Genomic DNA, 19,416 nt, shown 5'->3' with positions numbered 1-19,416 from the left:
TTACAGATAGGTTCGATACAAACTCCACGCACGATATTTATACATTACAGATATGTTCCATACAAACTGGACGCACGATTACTACATATTACAGATATGTTCGATACAAACTCCACGCACGATTAGTATATAGGTACAAACTGCACACTGGTGGATCATGACACCGAGTGCCTTCCACGAGCAATTCTCGCCGATGGTCGTTTGAACGTAGGAGGTGCTCCATCTCTGGGATTTCCGGAAGGACCGACGTCAGCAGCATCATGAAGTGCATTCTGAGGACACTTCTTGTAGTTGTGACACAATGCTCCACATTGGCTGCAACGCTTTTGTGCTTTGCTTGCTTCGGACTCATCCATACCATTCCGAATACGACATGTCTGACGGCGGCCTTTGCCTTTCTTAGTGGCTGGATCAGGAATAAACATCTTATCCTCATTATCCTGAATGAAAGGTCCCACTATTCCAATCCCATATACCTCATGTCCCCAAGTGGATACAACTGCTTCCTTGCTGAAGTAAGGTGAAACAAATACTCCTGGCTGCAACCCAGACTCTGCACATGCCGCAATGAGATGGGAGCATGACAAATGCAATAACTTAGGCTTCATGCAGGAGCAGAAGGTTTTGCCATCTACTGTAATCAAACTCTCCTGTACCACCCTATCTCTACGGATACCATGACCAGTTCTATACTTACATAGAACCTCAAATCTATGCTCCATTGTACCTGTCGATATGACGCGGTGCAGTTTGACCTTTTCAATATTATGTTGCATATATTGTGTCACTCTTGTGCAAAACTGAATTTGGGGGTTGCTGATGTTTATGGTTGCAGCCATGTAACGCTCTCTGAAATACTTCATGCACCCATACATGATGAACTCAACAATTCCCACAAGAGGAAAGGCACGACAAGAACGCATAACCATATTGAAACACTCTGCATGGTTCGTTGTCTGAATACCATACTGTATTCCGTTGGTATCATAAAGGAATGACTATTTCTCCTTAGGTGCACCTCGAATCCAGTGTGAAAATGGCTTCTCAATTGAATCCCTAGCCTCTGCAGCCGGACTCGTGCTTGTTCCTGATGCCCTTACCTTCACTAGCTCTGCAGTCAACTGATCAAGCATCTGCCATAATACATTGAATTTTCTCTGTTGATTTTGGATGCACAACCTCTTAAACATGTTCTTAAGATCCTTGTTCTTGAAGTGGTCATAGAAGTTTGCACCCATATGCCTAATGCACCACCTGTTTTGGACATCGGGCCACAATGGAGGCGTTGTCGCAGTTCCACGTTGCAATTTCAGTATTGATTGTAGCAGACCTGCATGCCTATCACTAATAAGGCACACATCTGGATGTGCAGCAACAACGTGAACCTTCACTCGTTCAAGGAACCAATACCAACTGTCTAAGTTCTCATTCTCAACAAATGCAAATGCGAGCGGAACTATTTGGTTGTTGGAATCTACCCCGATTGCGGTGAGTATTTGACCTTTATACCTTCCAGTTAGAAATGTGCCATCAATGCAGATCACCGGAAGACAACACTGAAATGCCCTAACACAGACACCTAGGCAAAAGAAGGCTCGTTGCAGAATGCTTTGCCCCCTAGTTACAGCTGGTACGAGGTATGTGTCATAAAAGTTTCCATGATTTCTAGCAGCAACCTGGGATAACATACGAGGTAGGTTATCATATGATGCCTCGTATGTGCCGAACCGCATCTCGAACACCCTTTGTTTAGCCCGCCATGCCTTCAAATAACTAATGGGGTACTGGAAAGTCTGCTCAATGTGTCGAACAATCATTTTTGGCTCATAATTTAGGTTGTCCATAATCAACCCATATATTTACTTTGCAACAAAGTCGCATGATATATTGCGATGCGATGGAAGAACTTCTGACAGCAAACAAGTGTGCTCTGTCACAATGGAATATTTCCAGTTCGACTTCCATTTTCCCTTGAATGCATGTACTCGCCATGGACATCCATCATTCACACACTTCACCTCATATTCTTTACTGCCAGACTTTACGACTCTAAATTCTCATTTCAATAATATTGCCCATAGTCTCACAGCATCTTTTACGGCTTCAATGTTTGGATATGTTGCACCTTACACTACCTCATTCCCTCTGTACTCCCACTCCTGATTTCGTACGTCTTCTGCGACATGATTGACAAAACCATGCTCCTTCCACTCTTTTGGCAATGAGTACTGCTCATCATTAGATGAGCCGTCATATTCTTCCATCTCCATTGCGGTTTGGTCTTCTGCCTCCATCTCGTCCACAATGCTATGTATCCTCTCTCCCTCATCAGCAAGGCCCTGTGGTCCAATGTTTTGGTTCTCTATCTCTTCTGACTCATCTTGCTCAATATAGTTGGTCTCTCTTCGAATACTCGGAGTTGCTTGATCAGCACCATGTTGGATTTCATTTTGTGTTTTCTCCCGGATTTGAACAAGAATGGCTAAAGGCCACCCATGCTCTAGAACTGCTTGCATGTACTTCTGCCAGTCATCAGTGCTGTGTATCATCATCAATTCCCATAAATTACTTTCTACCTCTCAATTAACAAGAGACTGGACGGTCATCACATGTGTCTCCGGATCAACACGGAACCCACGCTGCAGCCACTTACATATGGAACCAAAACTCCTCTGCAGAGGTTTATCTATGACGCTAGATGTGCACTTAAAGGCAGAAATGTCTACTCCATTTGGCCCATACAAAATATTGTAGTCACCGAAAAATACTTAAAACTGCATCTTGCTTGACATATCTGTATATCACAGAATACTTATCGAGTTATACTCTTTACTTCACTACCTTATTCAATAATCCGTAAAAACTAAGTATGGATTTCAACTACAACATATAAGTATTCATAACTACGCGATGACACTCAAATTCTATACTGCATATGCGAAATTCTATTCTAAATCGTAATTAATTTATAAACACGTCTCTAATAGTACTGCAATTATAATAATAAACGTGTAGTACTAATTTTCTAAACTAATTTACTACTACGTAACTAAAGTATCATTAAACTCCTACTTAAATGGTTCTACTATAGCACTAATTAAATTAAATTGCTCTACAATACCAATGGAAAAATACATAAGCTAAATGTACTAACCTGTAGATCACAAGTGCACAATCCGGCAGGGCTTCGCCGCTTCCCTTCTTCTTACCCCTCTTTTTTTTCTGGATTTTTGGTGGAATTTTTGGGCTCAAATGAGGAGGGAATGGGGGTAGACTGCTTATATAGGAGGGGAAGGGCCGGTCGCCCGAGACGGGGGGAGGGCAACAGGCCCCCCTGTCGCCCGAGGGGGGGGGGGGGGGGGCGACAGGCCCCCCTGTCGCGCCTGCAGGTGGGGACCCCCGGTCGCCCGGGGGGGACATGCCCCCCTGCTCCCGCGCGCCCCCGGCCAGGGACCTCATTGTAAATTTGAAGAAAAAAAATTACATTTAGTGCCTACCGCCCCCCAATAGGGCGACCGGGTATATTTTTGAAATTTTTCGAAACGGACATATATTTTTGAAATTTTGATTTTTTTAAATATATAAAAGAAAAAAACGCCTTGTGTGCTATCCAAGCAGTCAAGCACCCAGACACTGCTACCAGTGGCTCCAACTCCAACAAGTGCCCAACATATGGGCCGGGAGAAGTCCAATCAAAATCGCATTGATTTTTCTTCCAACATTGCATGTTCTGAGCTCGTGGCATTGTCTCTTGCCAACTGGAGTCGATAGCTGCACTTAGAACTGCATCGTCTCCTCTTTCCTCTCGCCTATAAATCCATCTGCTTGGCACCAACACTTCATCAGTTCATCAGCAAGCTAAGCACTACACCTAGTAGCTGAAACGCCACCTGAGACAAAGGTTATCTGAACATTCAGCCAGGAAAGCATCAGAAGCAACCATGGTCGGTGCCAAGAGACTTGTTCAAATGGCGAAGAAGTGGCAAAGAATGGCGGCCCTCGCGAGGAGAAGGATCACGTTGCCGGCGAAAGAGACCGAAGGGTCGTCGTGCAGCACTTCGTCGGTGGCCGGCAAGGGCCACTGCGTTGTGTACTCGGCCGACGGCCGGCGGTTCGAGGTCCCGCTGGCGTACCTTGACACGGCGATCTTCGGCGAGCTCCTGAGCCTGTCGCAGGAGGAGTTCGGGTTCGCCGGCGACGACGGCAGGATCACACTGCCCTGTGAAGCTGCCGTGATGGAGTACGTCATGTGCTTGCTCCGGAGAAACGCATCAGAGGAGGTCGAGGCGGCTTTCCTGACCTCCATAGCGAGGCCGTGCCACTATGGAAGCGGCTTGGCGCAATCCATTGGAGTTAGCCAGCAACTTGCTGTTTCTAGCTTCTGAAGAACACAGCATTGAGCTTGTCTTCTCCTTCTAGCTCCAGCACGATGTATGTAAATTGTTTACATGGGGAGATTGGAAATAGAATAGAGATGATTTTCCCCAAAAGAAATGGTGCCGGTTCTCTGAATTAGTAAACTGGGCCCTGATCAACGCACCTTAATTAAAACTGAAAATCGATTTCCAAAAGAGTCAAAACCATTTGTCATACTCGCAAAGTAATTAAGTAGTTTATTTGCCGTTTCAGACGCTTACATTTGTTTTTATTTTTTGGCGATTTTCTGTGCAAGACTTTGACTGAATTTCTCAACAAACCTAAATAATTTGGAAAAAGCAACTGATTTCATCGCCCTGCAAATGGTTTGGGCTGGAATAACTATAACAGTTTGGATTTTGCTTTAGTTTCAATTGGGCTGGATGCTAATAAGCCGACACTGCAAATGGATTGATTTGGTTTGGTTTCCAGGCCATAGCAGTTTGTAACGGCTAGTAATCATGGGCTGTATCATGGTTTTGAGAGTACACGATGGGCCACCAGCCACCTGCAGCGACACTCGAGAGGGAGATTGGCCACCAGCCACCTACTCGCCTCTGCCTCCTGCCACCGCCGCCGCGAACCCGTCGGGATTGGCCACGGCGTGACGGCGGGGTCCTGACCTCGTCCACCGCCGCGGGAGGCGCGGCGTAGTACGGCTGAGGGGGTGGCGCCTGCCTTTGGGAATTTCAGAGATGGCGCTGACTAGGGTTTCGCTGTCTTCCTCAACCCGCCTCCTACCCTCCCCCCTGCTCCAATTCTTCCTCCGCCCTTTCTCCTCCGCGACCTCTCCCCTCGGCAGTTCCCGCCGAAGAAGCTCTCCCATTGCTGCCGCTTTCTCTCAGGCTTCACAATCTCCCCACGCTGTAAGGCACGGGCAGGTGACGGAGGCGCCCATGCCCAAATCCAGGCGGCCCTGGAGGCCCACGTGCTTGTACTACACCCAGGGCAAGTGCACCATGGTGAGATTGCTTCCCTCCTTGCATTTGTTCTCGCGTTTGGTTTTCTTGAAAAGGAGTAGTTCCAATCCTATCTTGCGTTGTACTAGTTGGGGCCCGGCAGATCTATTCTATCATTGATGTTATGTGCGTTATGGTTGCAAATAGCGTAAGGATGGTTAGAATACTTCAAGTGAATTTGTTGGGAGATCCTTGTTTGAAAGAAGCAATCATTGGGGTTAAGGTCCAAGCCTTTATAAATTATAAGAATAATAGTAAACAACACAAAGTGAAGAATTTTTAGTTAGACAAGTGAAGTTTAAGAGCCCGCTATTCTAGGTTTGATGAGAGGCACATTGGATGCTAGCAAGGGAAGTATTCTTGTCAATTGAGTTGCTATTATAATGGACTGTTGTACAAAAGTAGTCAGTAGTCACAAAGAGAGTTTCTGGAGTGTTGGCATTGCTAGTGCCTATTTTATTTGAGAACGTGGCAGTAGATGACAATCCAACAATTAGATAAGCTGATTCTTATATGTACTTTTGGAATCTCATGGCATATGAATCCCCTTGACAAGAATTTGCTGGTGCGTTTGAATATCCATAAATAGAAGTAAAGTCCAGATATGCTTGTATGATTACCTTACCGGTGAAATTCACTGCTAGGTACAATTGGTGTTTGTTTAGACGTGGTATATGGGGAGTTATTTGGATGATTATAATTCTAGCCATTTGAATTGCTTATGCACATCAAAATAGGTTAATTTCTTGTTTTATTAATTCTACTGACAAGGCTTAAGAAAGATTTTATATTCAAGAGTAGAGTACATTGAGATTTTGGATCTTCGACTATACACCTTTGGTTCATTTTTGGCGGCTCGATTGTAAAAATGCACACATTGGTCCTCTTAATGGTTTGACATAATGGGATGCTATGTGGCTACTTAATTATTTTTAGAGAAAAGATATGTGGCTACTTAATTATCATATGCATAGCATGGTTAGGCATGTGTAGATTGTCATAACACCTTACTGCTAGGGGAAGCATGTCACTAACTTGAACCCTGTTTCAAACCACAACTCACAGGCAAAACAAGTAATACATATTGCTGTTCTGAACCTTACAAACTGTCACTAGCCATTCAATCTATACCATGAATCAGCCATGAAAGAGCTGCAGGAGGAAAAATAAGGAGTTGCCACAATGTTGTTGACCTTATAGTTTGTGCCACTATATATAACCAGTAGGGGATAATCCCCTCCTGTTTCATCAAAATAATAATAATTTGTGCCACTCGCCTTCGGTGCATTGAATAGCTTTTGCTGTCTAATTGCTTTACCAATGGTTGTCCGTGGGTAGCATATGTGCCTCCATGGTGCGGCCTTGTTCCATGGTTCTTAATTCTTTCTGCAGAATGGCCTCAGCATTTTCACCTGTGACCAGGAGTGTTAGAGTATATTGGGATGTCTCCAAATATGGTAGATGAAAATTTCTAACCTTGATGCTTGTAAAATGGATTGGTAGTCTGGTAGAAGGATGGCGAGGACATGTGTAGACATGAACACAGAGGTGAAGTTGCAAAATATGTCTGCTTTATTAGATGTTTGAATGGGTGTCAAAATAACATTCATAGTGTGTAGGAACTTAACCAATCGATTCAATCATAAAATATTACTGTCTGAATTGGAGCATACATGTGCCAGGACCTAGGACCCAGAACTCACTTCCACAACATGGATGATAGATGCCTCTACCTGATTCCATCTAGCAAGTAACTGGAGTTTTGACGAACCTAGCCTTCTTACTGAAACCATTAAGGGAACTTTAAGTTTTAAAGTGTAAAAGTGCCCTAGTTTATAGTGTGGGTGTCAAAATGTGTCAATGGGCAAACTGTTCATTGACTCATATTAGGGATGACAACGGATCGGATACAAACGGATATCTACAAATACGAATACAGATAATTATTTTTGTCCCAGATCGGATTCGGGTACAGATAGTCTAAAATATGTCGGATATGAGTTGGATATTGATATACATCTAATATCAATATAAGATATTCGTCTTTGATTTGCCAGATTCGGGTATGGATTATCCATTTAGTATCAAAATCTCTTTCCGGCGGAGGATCGGTTGGAAAGTATCCTTACCATTTCACCCCTACCCATATAGATGCTAATTACTCTGTTTTTATTTGTAGAATAATAGTTAAAAAGATAAATCTATATTAAACATGTCACACCATTCTTAATGATGTTAGGTGTTTGAGGAACCATTGCATGTCACGGGCTGAATCTGCTAGACAGCTAGAGTAATATCTGAGGTTGAGCAACTCTCAAGCACCTTCTCTATGTCATTTTACTAAGTAAAGCAGAGATAAGCTAGGCAAAAATAGATCTGGAAAGCACCCAATGTGTCCAACCCATGGTTATTTTTAGGATTGAAGGGCCAAACACAATTGTGTAAAGATCACATAGGAAGAGATATAAAAATTGAACTCTTAGAAACTCGTAGATATGGGTCACTGAAAAATTTAGAGTAGAACAGCAGGTTAACCAATATTACTGTCCAAAGCCACATTTCACAGTTGTTCTTACCTTGTACAATATGACTATCTCTTTAGATTAGTACCTTTTGAGCTCCAATTGCCCTAGTTGTGTTCTTTACAGATTTTTATTAATTTTGTTGTGTTGCAAGACACTGCCCATTACCGTTTAACCATTACATTAAAATGTGTTTAGACACCGTGGTATGTTTTCTTTTGTTGATCTTTTTTGCAGTTTAATATTTAATATTTTTAGCCTTGTACTCCCTCTGTCCTGAAATACAAGGTATCCAAGGGATTAAGATTAAGTGTTTAGACTTTGTACCAAAATACAAGCCATTCTAGTGACTTTTGAACAAGTATTCCACAAATTTATTTAATGCTCACCGTGTTTTCCTCATCCAGCTGCATTTTATCTTTTCGTCTCCAAGTTCTTCTACCTCACATCCCGTTCCCTTCACTTTGGTTACCTGGAGGGAGCAAATGACATGCAATCATGCTTCATAATTTCTGCGGCAACCAAACAGCTGGCCGTGAATTCAGCAAAATAACAACCGAACAAGGCATTAACTAGGGGCATATGAGTCATTTGATCATCTTCTTAATTTGATCTGAAATTACTAGATGGCTTGTATTTCAAAACGGAGGGAGTACAAGTTAGTGAAGCACTATTGTTTGATTTGGTAGTTGTTAGGTCAAAATACTTTTGGGCCATTGTTTACCTTTTGTTTTATGGTCCTTACGCAGTCAAAGATTTTTATACTTGCCTAGCAAAGCACTATTGTAATTAATTATTTCAGTTCTTCAGATGAATGATGCTATGCATCTTGACAAATTCAGTCACAATTTGATGATGGACCTTCCAGTGAATGCATCAGCAGCAGATAAAGTGAAGCCTCAGAAACTGGATTATCTTTTGATTCTTGATTTGGAGGGTAAGGTTGAAATTCTTGAATTCCCGGTCGTGATGATTGATGCTCAAAGCATGGAATTTATTGATTCATTTCACAGGTATATAACTTGTTTGTAGTTATCGATTAGATATTGTCACTTTAACTTGTACCGCATATAACTTTTATTAAAATGATTCCAGATTGTCGTATGGATTTAGTTTCTTTGAGAATGTAAGCTTCAACATTTAAGTGATTCATATATATGTCATACTCCCTCCGTTCCAAATTATAGGTCATTTGACTTGTCTTATTCAAAAGTTTGTGCAAAATATCATTTTTTTTTTGTTGTGGCTTGCTTTATCAATACAAGTTCTTCAAGAATGACATAAATTTGACTATATTTGCATAAATTTTTTGAATAAGACGAATGGTCAAACTTGATGTCAAAAAAGTCAAACGACCTATAATTTGGAACGAAGGAGTATAATTTAATCCTCAGTCCACACTGTATTGTATATTTTGACGGATTTCAATATTCTTGCTTTATTTCCTTATTTCTTCTCAGTTTTCATATTAGGTACTGAGAATACTTATAACTTGGCCTCCCTCCTCTTGTGTGTTGATCATAGGTTTGTGCGTCCAACTGCAATGAATGAGCAAAGAATAACAGAATACATAGAAGGGAAATATGGAAAGTTTGGGGTTGACCGGTATGTACAGCATTTTCATTCTTATGTTGCGCTATTCAGTTTATTTATATGATATGAATCAATTATAAGAAGTGATACATCAACTTATTCTGTTGATATTAATAGTCAAGGAATTTTGTTCAATTTAGCTAACTTAGTTCACTTTGGATTCTGTCATCATTTTAGCCGACCATGAGAGGAGGGACGAACGGAGGGAATCGCTGATTACATTTTGAATATTATCGGTTGATACACAACCCCTCATACGAATATGGAGGAGTTGACTTCCCCCCTAAGTTTACCTATTAGATACCCCTCATATGAATATGGAGGAGTTGACTCCCCCCTAAGTTTACCTAGTAGAATGGTTCTTTATAGATAGAATCCAATCTTAATTACAATTATCCTAAGACTTCTGAAAACTGTGCCCTATGGCCAATTCTTATCTCCAACCTGCCACCTGTATATCTTTCCTTTTTCACTGCTTGGTCCTGCCGATCATAAAAGACTTGCTTGAGTAATTTTATTTCATCACTTTGTGAGTTTTGAACTTGGGTTTGATATTTTGCAAACTAAAAAGATCATGTTTAGTTACAGGTTTGCTTTTATTTATCAAATATTCTTTACTTGCTATTTCTTGGTTATGCTTGCATTTGTTTCTGAGAAGACTTACTAATTAGATTCTGTGTACTAATGTGTGAAATTTAGTGCATGCTATCCGATCTAGTAAATACGGCATTGATGTAAGCACCGCGACTACCCTTGGCCACAATCGAGATCGAGACGTGAGAAATCACAGAGAGAAGGAACGAGGACAGGCTGCCTCTTCCGATTTTGCTTCATAAATTTGTTCATGTCGTTCTCGGTTACAAGACTTGACTTATAAGCCACCAACTCATCCTGGCCTCGGGCCCACCTTACAGAGGTTTAACTTGATAACATAAACTAAGAAACACAATTAACGATTCAAAAACGTAAACTGAATCCAGACGCTTCATCATGTCGATGACGCAGTGGGCTGAGTCATGACAATTGACCAGAGGTAATCGGAGACCACTAAGCATGGGTAGGTAATCTCAGGAATAGGAGCACAGTTTCAGTCGAATTGTTTCATCTGCTATATTTCCATCACTGTTAGCATGCCCCGCTCCCACTGCGACATGGATGGTTTTGATCTTTACTTACCAATCACCGAACTTGATCTCTGCTGGACTTGTTGCGAGCTCCTGGAGTCCAGCCTGCTGCAGCAAAAGGAACCAAACCTGTTTAGCAGAAACACAGGTGTGCTGGATATTCTGCAATGCGGGAGTCCTCTCTTAGCAGCGCGATCTGCTATCTAACATCTATTGATCATGGCTAACCACAGAAAGAACTGGCACTTTCTAGGAGCCCAACTTGCCCACATCCGCTTCCATGCTGCAAAGGAGACTGATCCAATAAAAAATGCCTCGTATGCCAATTTAGTGGTATACTGACTAGAAGAAAATTGCCACTGGTGTTCAACTTGACAATCTGGTCAATAGATCACCTCGGAAAGAGGATCCCAACTGTCTTAGTACTCAGAAAAAGCTGCCACTGTAAAAGCCCCTTGTATGTCATGGCTAGGGGGTGGCAATGGGTCATAAGCCCCAACGCCCCCTTCACAATCCAACTCTGGTCCTTAATCATCTTTAGCTCAAAAGTATATAAAACATGGGCTCAACCTTCTTGAGCCCAATCCTTAAAATTTCTAGGCTATTTGGCCCCTTTCCCCTAGTCATGGCATCTCTCACTGTCGCTGTACACTTGGGTCCTGGAGGCTACAGCTGGTCGGTAGCTTGATCTTGCTAGGGATAGAGTATGCAGGGATGGAACAGGGCTGGGAGGAAGATGTGTAACGTGTAAGGAGATTCTGATAGAGAATGCCCAGATTGTCAGCCTCGCTGTGGCTCTGAATGTTTGGTGACATGGCCTCCACGCACCATGTGCGTGAGACCTGAAAGAGGAGTTATTACAATTTAATAAGATGATAATATAATTGATGAGATAGTAATATCACCCAATAAATAAAAGCTATAAAATTAACAAAACGTACTATAAATCACAACCAATAGACAATTTTATATGCGCACCTGTACCAAAATATTCTGGAAGGTAGATTGTATTCCTTAACTCTGGTTTATCTTTAAACAGTTCGTACTAACAACTTGATTGTTATATAACAGCGTTTGGAATGACACTGCTATCCTATTCAAGGAAGTACTGCAAGAGTTTGAGGACTGGATTGGAAATCACAACCTGTGGAAAAAGGAGCAACAAGGATCACTCAAAAGTGCAGCATTTGTTACTTGGTAATTTACCTGCAGCTACATTATAGCGGATTACTCATATGAACTTTTTTCTAAAACATCCCTTAAAATACAGCCTGTCGAATCATTCAACAAAATATATGTTTGAACTGTTTAATTTGTTTAAACATTTCAGACTTTAGAGACTAAACTTCTCACATTCCTCGTTATATGGCAGTGGAAATTGGGATTTGAAGACGAAGGTCCCTGAGCAGTGCAAGGTTTCAAACATAAAGCTTCCTAATTATTTTATGGAGTGGATTAATTTGAAGGATATCTACCTCAACTTCTATTGCAGAAGGGTAACTTAAGTGCACCCAATGCTTTTTGTTTTACCAACACTTGATAATCCGTGTGCAGTTAATCTTTATGGATTGCTGCTGACTTTTGTTGTTCCAGGCAACTGGAATGATAACAATGATGAGGCAGCTTCAAATGCCAACTGTTGGAAGCCACCATCTCGGGATAGACGATTCAAAAAATATAGCGAGAGTGGTTCAGCGAATGCTTGCTGATGGTGCTATGATGCAAATTACTGCAAAGAGGCAGTCAGCTACTGGCGATGTGAAATTTCTTTTCGAGGACCGAATTAGGTGATTGACATGTCAAATGTGTAACATTCTGGATTTTTAAACACAGCGCTGCTGAATTGACTGGCCAAGTGCCCATCAATTTTGACGTTGTGAACTGCTCTGATGATATTCTAAGTTCTGGACGAAGGCTGAATGGCATGTCAAAGTTCTGGAGCAAACTGAGAATGTTAACATCTATCGCATGGCAGATCAAGTTGTCTTGATATTAGTTTTTTTTTCCTTTACTCAGTTATGGGTACACCCAAATTAGTTGATGAGAGATACAGATAAGGTTGTTCCTTCGACAATCGTGTATGCTGTACTAAATGCCAAAGTGTTGCTGACTTGCTGGTGCTAGACTGCTAGATGTCAAAGTACTCCCTCCCTCCGTATATTAAAAAAAGTCATTTTTAATTTGCCTTAAGTCAAATATTTTAAATTTTGACTATAAATAAATTCTTTTATGTTGAGTTTGAAAATATGAAAGTGACGGAGGTAGATTTATTATCTTGATATGTAGTTTTCTAAAAGTATATATTGACTATATATAAATTTTTTACAGTAAAAATAAAAGATAGTGGTCAAAGTTGTTTTTGAAGACCGTGTCGACGTTTGAAACAATTTCCTTTACCATCCTGGGGGAGTATCTGTATTTTTGGAACCGACTGGTCCAGAAATGAGCCCCTAATAATTGTTCATATATAGCACTTGGTTTGGTTAAACTATATATTATTGAGAAAAAAGTAATGATATGGTATGTAGCAAAGTTGGGTCAATCTCAATAAGAGTGTCACAGTAGTATTACGAGTATTAAATTTACTGACATGGTACAATCATTATAAAGAAAAAGAAAGGGGAGTGTCATTGCACAGTTCCCAAGACTGTAAACTATGCAACATAGCTAATTAGACGATAAACTATGCAATTGAACTTTAATTAACAAGGGGCATGCAAGACTTTTCGGCTGGATGGAGTTGAACAAAATAAAAATATATCTTACAAATTCACTGGATTACAGACGGGTTTCAAATTTTTGTATGAACGAAACTGAACTACTGAAGCAAAACGTAGAAAACAAACAACAGATGACAAACTCACTGAGGAGCATTGAGCTCCAAGTCAGGCGCAGCACCGAGGAAGCTATGAACACCATGGATGGGCCCAGAGGCAGCAACCTGCAAGCTCCATACTCCATAGTGTAGTCGTTATCAACACTGCGCCGCCAGGGCCGATGCTGCCGGAGGACAGAGAAAAGGAGGGGAGGATGAAGGGGATTAACGGACGACGACGACGGACGACGACGAGGGAGACAGACCAAGTGGAGGCTGCGCAAGAGAAATGGAAGGAAGATGCTGCAAGAACAGGGGCATCGCCATTGCCTACGCCCACTTGTTCCCTTCAAGCAGTCAACAATGTTTTTCTTTTACACCAAATCAGCATCAGTCATCAGCTACCAACCAATAGTACTCTTTTCTCACAATAAATCAGCACCAGTCACCAACCACAGCCAGCCGAACATCGTGGCTTCAGCCTCAGGAACGGCGACGACAGAGGAACCACAGAGGAAGACGAACAAAAGAGAGAGACTGAAACTTTATGAAAAACGCTGGCTCCATTTGAGGGGTTTCACGAAAAAAGTAAGATCACGATTAATAATGGCGATCCAAGATCACGATTAATAATGGCGATCCGATTTGGGGGTTATATGAAAAAATTAATCGCGATCCATCTGAGCGGTTTTCTATAAATATTTAGATCTAGTAGGGGGTTTTCTGTAACGTCGCCGCCCCTTGCTACTATTCGCCGCACATTGCTAGAGATCCCCGCCCGAGAGCCCGACTGCCCGAGCGCCGGCGTAGAATGCGGCCGGGGCGGGCAGCCAGGCGCGGCCACGGTGTGCGCCTCCAGCGACCCTCGCCTTGACAGCGAGGCCGGCGGGAGAAGCGGCCGCTTCCGAGTTCTGGTTCTTCCCCCCATAAGGGAGGGCCATAACATTGAACCCTGCAGCGCCTCTAGGTGACCGCTCGCCTCCTTGCCGGTGGCCGGTCGCGTTGGGCGTGGGGATGCGGATGCTGATGCGGCGCTGGCACTCTCAGCATCAGTGCTTCGCGCGACGTGTAGTTGGCTGGATCGCTCCTACACGCCCCGCTCTGGTGAGAATTCCATACCTGCCAAACTTATTCAGATTACTTGTTCGCGAGCACAACTGAACAGAAGCCTCGGCCGCTGCGCTTGCGCGAACTAATCGTACTTCGGTTTGAGCTGATTACTACCGGGCATCAGCTTTGGTTTAATTGATTAAACTTTCAAAGGAGCTGGTTCAGCTGAGCTTGGCAGTTAAGGTTCCGACTAAGGTACATATCGAGATTCAGATTAGATTTTGCTAGGCCATCAGTTGTTGCACTGTGAAGGCAAATGTGGTGGACTAATGGTTGTGCAATCAGATACGTACTTCTGCACGAGCTACTGAATTGAGATAGACATAGTTCAAGCATCCTCGGCCTCAATTGAGATTCAGCGTCCCATTTCAAGTCGTTCAGAGATAGACCGGTTTCTGAATGATTTGGGGCCCTTTTTTTTTGCCTGATTGTGATTTGCTGAAGAGCCAGTGCCAATGCCTCTATGGGGACATAGTGGGATGGGATGGTTCAGAGTCAGGATACATAATTCTAAGCAGATGAGGGTTCACTTCATTGCTTTTATGTCTGCAATCTGTACTTGCAGTTGCATGCTAGGTGTTGGTGCACAGCGCTCTGATTGCTGCAAATCACGCATTTTGGTCGGCAGTTCCATATCTCAATTTCTACCAATGGTTTGCATGCTTTGTAGCATTGCATGTGACATCTGTTTTGTCATAGATGCATGCATTGTCCGGAGGGCTTGCTCCCTATTTTCACTCGCATGCCAGTCAAGTTTTTGCTGGAAAGTTCAGACCCTGGTTATGAATCCGTCCATACTGCTTCTCTTACTTTAACTGCAGTAATATTAATTGCATGTAAGACTATTTGGTTCCAGGGTATTTACTTGGATTTTCAGGACATCATTTACTTTGTAGAAAAATAAATCAGTAAAGAAAAAATTACTGGGCATAGTCTGCCATGGACATAATTTGGTGAACTTTTGCTGGCTTGAGCCCACAATTTCATCTTTGGTTAAATAGCATGCACGGCCCATCCATTGTTCAAAGCTTAACATACTTTTCTATTTTATGATTTCACCTAGGCAATGGCATCTGCATGGTTTGTGTTGAAGTATAAGTGAATTGCCCACCTCTTCCTATCAGCTTAAGCTTTTGGGTTTAGTTGGTTGGTGCATGCAACTCAATATGGTATCATGGCTGGAGGTCTCGAGTTCGAATCTTGGCAGGCGCAATTAAATAAAATAATTGCAGCAGACTTCTATTTTCACATTTGAGGCCTGGCGGAGCCTACACATGAGGGGGAGTGTTGAAGTATAAGTGAAATGTCCTTATCTTCCCATCCGCTTAAGCTTTTGGGTTGAATTGGTTGGTGCATGCAACTCAATAATTTGCTTTAGTGGAAATGAGAAAGGCAGTTGTGTTGTGCCATTTCCAGTAAATTTTGGATTCCAACTTTCCAAGATATAAGATCTTGCAGAACTTGTTTTCTTGCTATGTAAGTCCTAAAATGTTAGTAATCATTTGTCAACAAAATGAAGCATATTTACAAAGAACAAGAATAAATGGGTCTAACTTGCTAATTTGCCATCGTGCTTGATTGCTTGCAGGATCAGAGGGCTTTGCAGAGTATCCTCTTTTTCATACAACCTATGAAAAACTACTTCACATAGATTTAGGAACTGCAAACAGCAACCGGCTGACTAACTCCTACTGATGGTGCCGCAGTGTGCATTATTGGCATGGCACTGCTATGGTGCTCAAGAATGACCTCTCTATCTCGGCAGAGGCACTTCTTCTGAGCAGGCACATAACATACTCCATGACTGCAGCATCACAAGGGATTGTGATCCGCCCGTCACTCGCGAAGCCAAACTCCTCATGGGACATCTGCAAGAGCTCTATGAAGATATTATTGCTGAGGTGCACCAGTGGCACCTCAAAATGCCTCCCATCGACCGTGTTCATAACACAGTGGCCCTTGCCTGCCACAGAGGTGCAGCACTCATCGGCTCCCTTTGCTGCCTCCCAGGAGAGCTGCTTTCTCCCCAACGCTGCCATCTGCTGGAACTGAGCGTTTGTCCTCTGTGATACTCGATCGATGAGCCCGACAAAAGCTCCTCCGCTGCAGCACGCTCTCGGGTGGCCTCCCTCTGTATCGCTGCAAGCTGAGCCTCATGGGCTCTCCTGGCCTCCTCCTGTGCTATCCGATCCTCTCTCTGCTGAGTGACAAGCTGCTGTAGGAGAGAGGTAAGCTCGGACGGCTGAGTCACCTGAGACTCTGTGACTGTAGCAGCAGCGGGTGACTCTGGGGCTGGCTCTGGAATTAAGTAAAGGTTTTCGGAAAAAGAATAACACACAAGCTGACATGTGGCAGCACCAGGGAGTGCCACATGTCCTGCTGACGTCAGCATGACGTCAGCACGGGGTTCGCCAAAAGCTGACGTCATCATGGCCTTTGATGACGTCAGTGTTGACCCGGTCAACGTTGACCAAGTCAACAGGTCAAACTGGGTCCACATCCAGGTGGGGTCCACATGTCAGCGACACTGGGTCAATGACCAGTGGGCACCGCGTGTCAGGTCTGGGTAAAAGAAAAAGAAAAAGGTCAAAGGTTGCAACGGGCCAAAAGGAGGTTCGGGCCAAAAGGAGGTTCGGGCCGGCTCGGCGGCCCACTTGGCTCGGCTTGGGTCAGGTCCACGCGGCTCACGGCTTGGCGGGCTGGCTCGGGCTGCAGCTTAACAGGCCAGCTCGGCTCACTGGGCTGGTGGAGGGTGGCCCATCTTCTTCTTCTCCTTTTTCTCCATTTCTTCTCCTCCTCTTCCCACTGACGGAGCGGGCCCACATGCTGGCGCTTCCCTTCTCTCCTTTCTTGCTTCCTCCTGCCGGCAACGGCTGCGGGATTCCTCCAGGCGACATGACGGCGAGCGGCGGCAGCGCTTCGTCGAGGATAGGGCAAGGTCAAGCGGCGGTTTTGGCGCAGATCCGGGCCGCACGCGCGCGGGACAAGGGTGGAAGCGGCGGCGGAACCGGAATCCGGCGACGTAGCTAGGTCAGGCGGCTAGACAAGGCGGGTCAAGGCACGGCGGCGGTGCTCGGCGTGGGAAGGCAAGGAGGTTAGCCTGCGTGCGCGAGGCAAGACAGGGTCAGGCGTGCGGGGATCCAGCGGCAAGGGCTAGGTCACAGGTCGCCGGCGAACTAGGTCCGCAGCGGCGCGACGATCTGGTGTTCAGGGCAGAGCCAGGCTTGAGCGTGCCAAGGTTTGGCCCTAGGGTTTAGCCTAGGGCAGGCAGGTGCACACGCGGGTGGGTGCTCGGAACGCCGAGTCCACGGCGTGGCTGGCCGGAACAGAGGACGGAGCACCCGGGTGGCTTGAGCTCGCGCACGCGGGCAAGGCCCACGGCGACGGCGAGGGTGAGTGCTCAGCGCGAGCAACGGTAGCTCGCGCGCAGGAAGCTGCGGTGTGGCCGGCGGGTTCGTACGTGCGCGCGTGCGCCAGGCCGCGACGTCACGGCGGCGTGCGTGTGCACCGCAGGCTTGGCGAGGTTGTGGGCGCGCCGAGCGGGGCTGCGGCAAGTTCAAGGGCGACGTGGGGTGAGGCCCTGGCGGTCGGGTTCGCGCTCGGCGCGGTAGTGGCGAGGCCACGGCACGCCGGCGGTGGACATGGCACGCGCATGCGAGCCCCAGCATGGCAGGACCGCGACGGCGGCAAGGGTGAGGCCAGAACAGGGAAAGGTCGCAGCAGCGGCCTGGTTCAGCGCAAGGCGAACAGGCTCGAGTACGCGCAGGGTCTGGGCAAACCCAGAGCCGCGACGCGTTCGCGGCGCACGCGCGCGGAGCACCGGTGTTCCGTCCCACGGCGGCGACGCGGCGGTAGAAAACGACGGCGGGTCTAAGCGGCGGGGCATCGGGCTCCTGCAGACAAGGCGGGACAGGGACCTACGGCTGACTACGGAGGTTCTTCGGCACTCATGGCATCCAGACAGCGGAGCAGGTGTTGGATGGGCGGCTACGGCGGCGGGCTCACCGGCGGGTCTGGGGAAGGGGTGCTCGACGCCGTGGCGAGGTGCGGCCGCGATGAGTCGAAGCAGTGCCGTGCAGCGCGGCAACGGCGGCGTGGTCGTTCGGGGCGCCGGCGGTCGTCCACCTCCTTGCAGCCGACGGCATCGCGCTCGTCCTCTTCCTCCTTGGCGCGGTGGCGGCGCCGAATCCCTCCTTCTTTCTTCTTCTTCGCCTTGGCTCTGAGCGCCTCCTTCTCTCCTACTCCCTCTTCTCCCTCTCTTCCTCTGTTTCTCAGGTAGCGGCGGCGGATGGGGAAAAGCAGATAGCGGCTAGGGTTTGCGACCGATTGGGGTTTTAAAGGAGGTGCCGAGAGGTGGCTTGCGTCCCACGGCGGCACGGACGCCAAGGGGGAATGGCCGTGATGTGATGGCCGCAGTACGGGGTGACGTGGCGGCCATCCAGGGCCTCTCCGATTCGAGGTCGAGGTGCGCGGGTTCGTGGCCGACAGCAGAGCAGGCAGGCGCCAGCAAGGCAGGCGAGACCGGCGGGAAAGGCGGGCGCGCAGGTGGTTGGGCGGAACAGAGCGGAGTGCCGTCGTCGTGGAAAGGGAAAAAGGCGTGGGGGAGAAGAAGAACAGAGGCGCGCTCCGGGGTGACTGGTAGGCGGGGCCGGCCTGTCAGCGGCTCAAAACGGGGTGAAGGCGTCGATTGGGCAAGGGCTTTGCCATTTCGTTGTCTTGGCGCGGAGCGAGGATGGCGTCCGCACGATGCGGCGGAAGGCAAAGCAGAGCAGAGACGGGCTGTGTCCGCATGAAGGAGAAAGGGGAACAGGGGGGCGCCTGACGAGCGGGCCCAGGCTGGCGGCGAGACGGGATGAAGGGAGCGGCGGTGCTGGGCT

General features: G+C 45.8%; 2 protein-coding genes across 2 annotated transcripts; both read left to right on the top strand.

Moving 5' to 3' along the window:
- Positions 1-3,727: 3,727 nt before the first annotated feature.
- Positions 3,728-4,585, top strand: LOC120685946 (auxin-responsive protein SAUR36-like). The gene has a single exon (XM_039968090.1). It carries the CDS (start codon positions 3,942-3,944, stop codon positions 4,383-4,385), a length of 444 nt encoding a protein of 147 aa, XP_039824024.1. The 5' UTR covers positions 3,728-3,941; the 3' UTR covers positions 4,386-4,585.
- A 327-nt stretch (positions 4,586-4,912) lies between these two features.
- Positions 4,913-12,737, top strand: LOC120685939 (uncharacterized exonuclease domain-containing protein At3g15140). The gene is made up of 6 exons (XM_039968080.1): positions 4,913-5,378; positions 8,708-8,910; positions 9,422-9,502; positions 11,686-11,811; positions 11,987-12,110; positions 12,208-12,737. The coding sequence occupies exons 1-6, from the start codon at positions 5,112-5,114 to the stop codon at positions 12,403-12,405; spliced, it is 999 nt and encodes a 332-aa protein (XP_039824014.1). The 5' UTR covers positions 4,913-5,111; the 3' UTR covers positions 12,406-12,737.
- The last annotated feature ends 6,679 nt before the right edge of the window (positions 12,738-19,416 follow it).

The sequence above is a fragment of the Panicum virgatum genome, chromosome 2K (genome assembly GCF_016808335.1).
Source record: "Panicum virgatum strain AP13 chromosome 2K, P.virgatum_v5, whole genome shotgun sequence".
In the NCBI taxonomy this organism is placed as follows: domain Eukaryota; kingdom Viridiplantae; phylum Streptophyta; class Magnoliopsida; order Poales; family Poaceae; genus Panicum; species Panicum virgatum.
The sequence above is the reverse complement of the archived record's forward strand: the minus strand, read 5'-3'. Positions and strand labels throughout refer to the sequence as shown.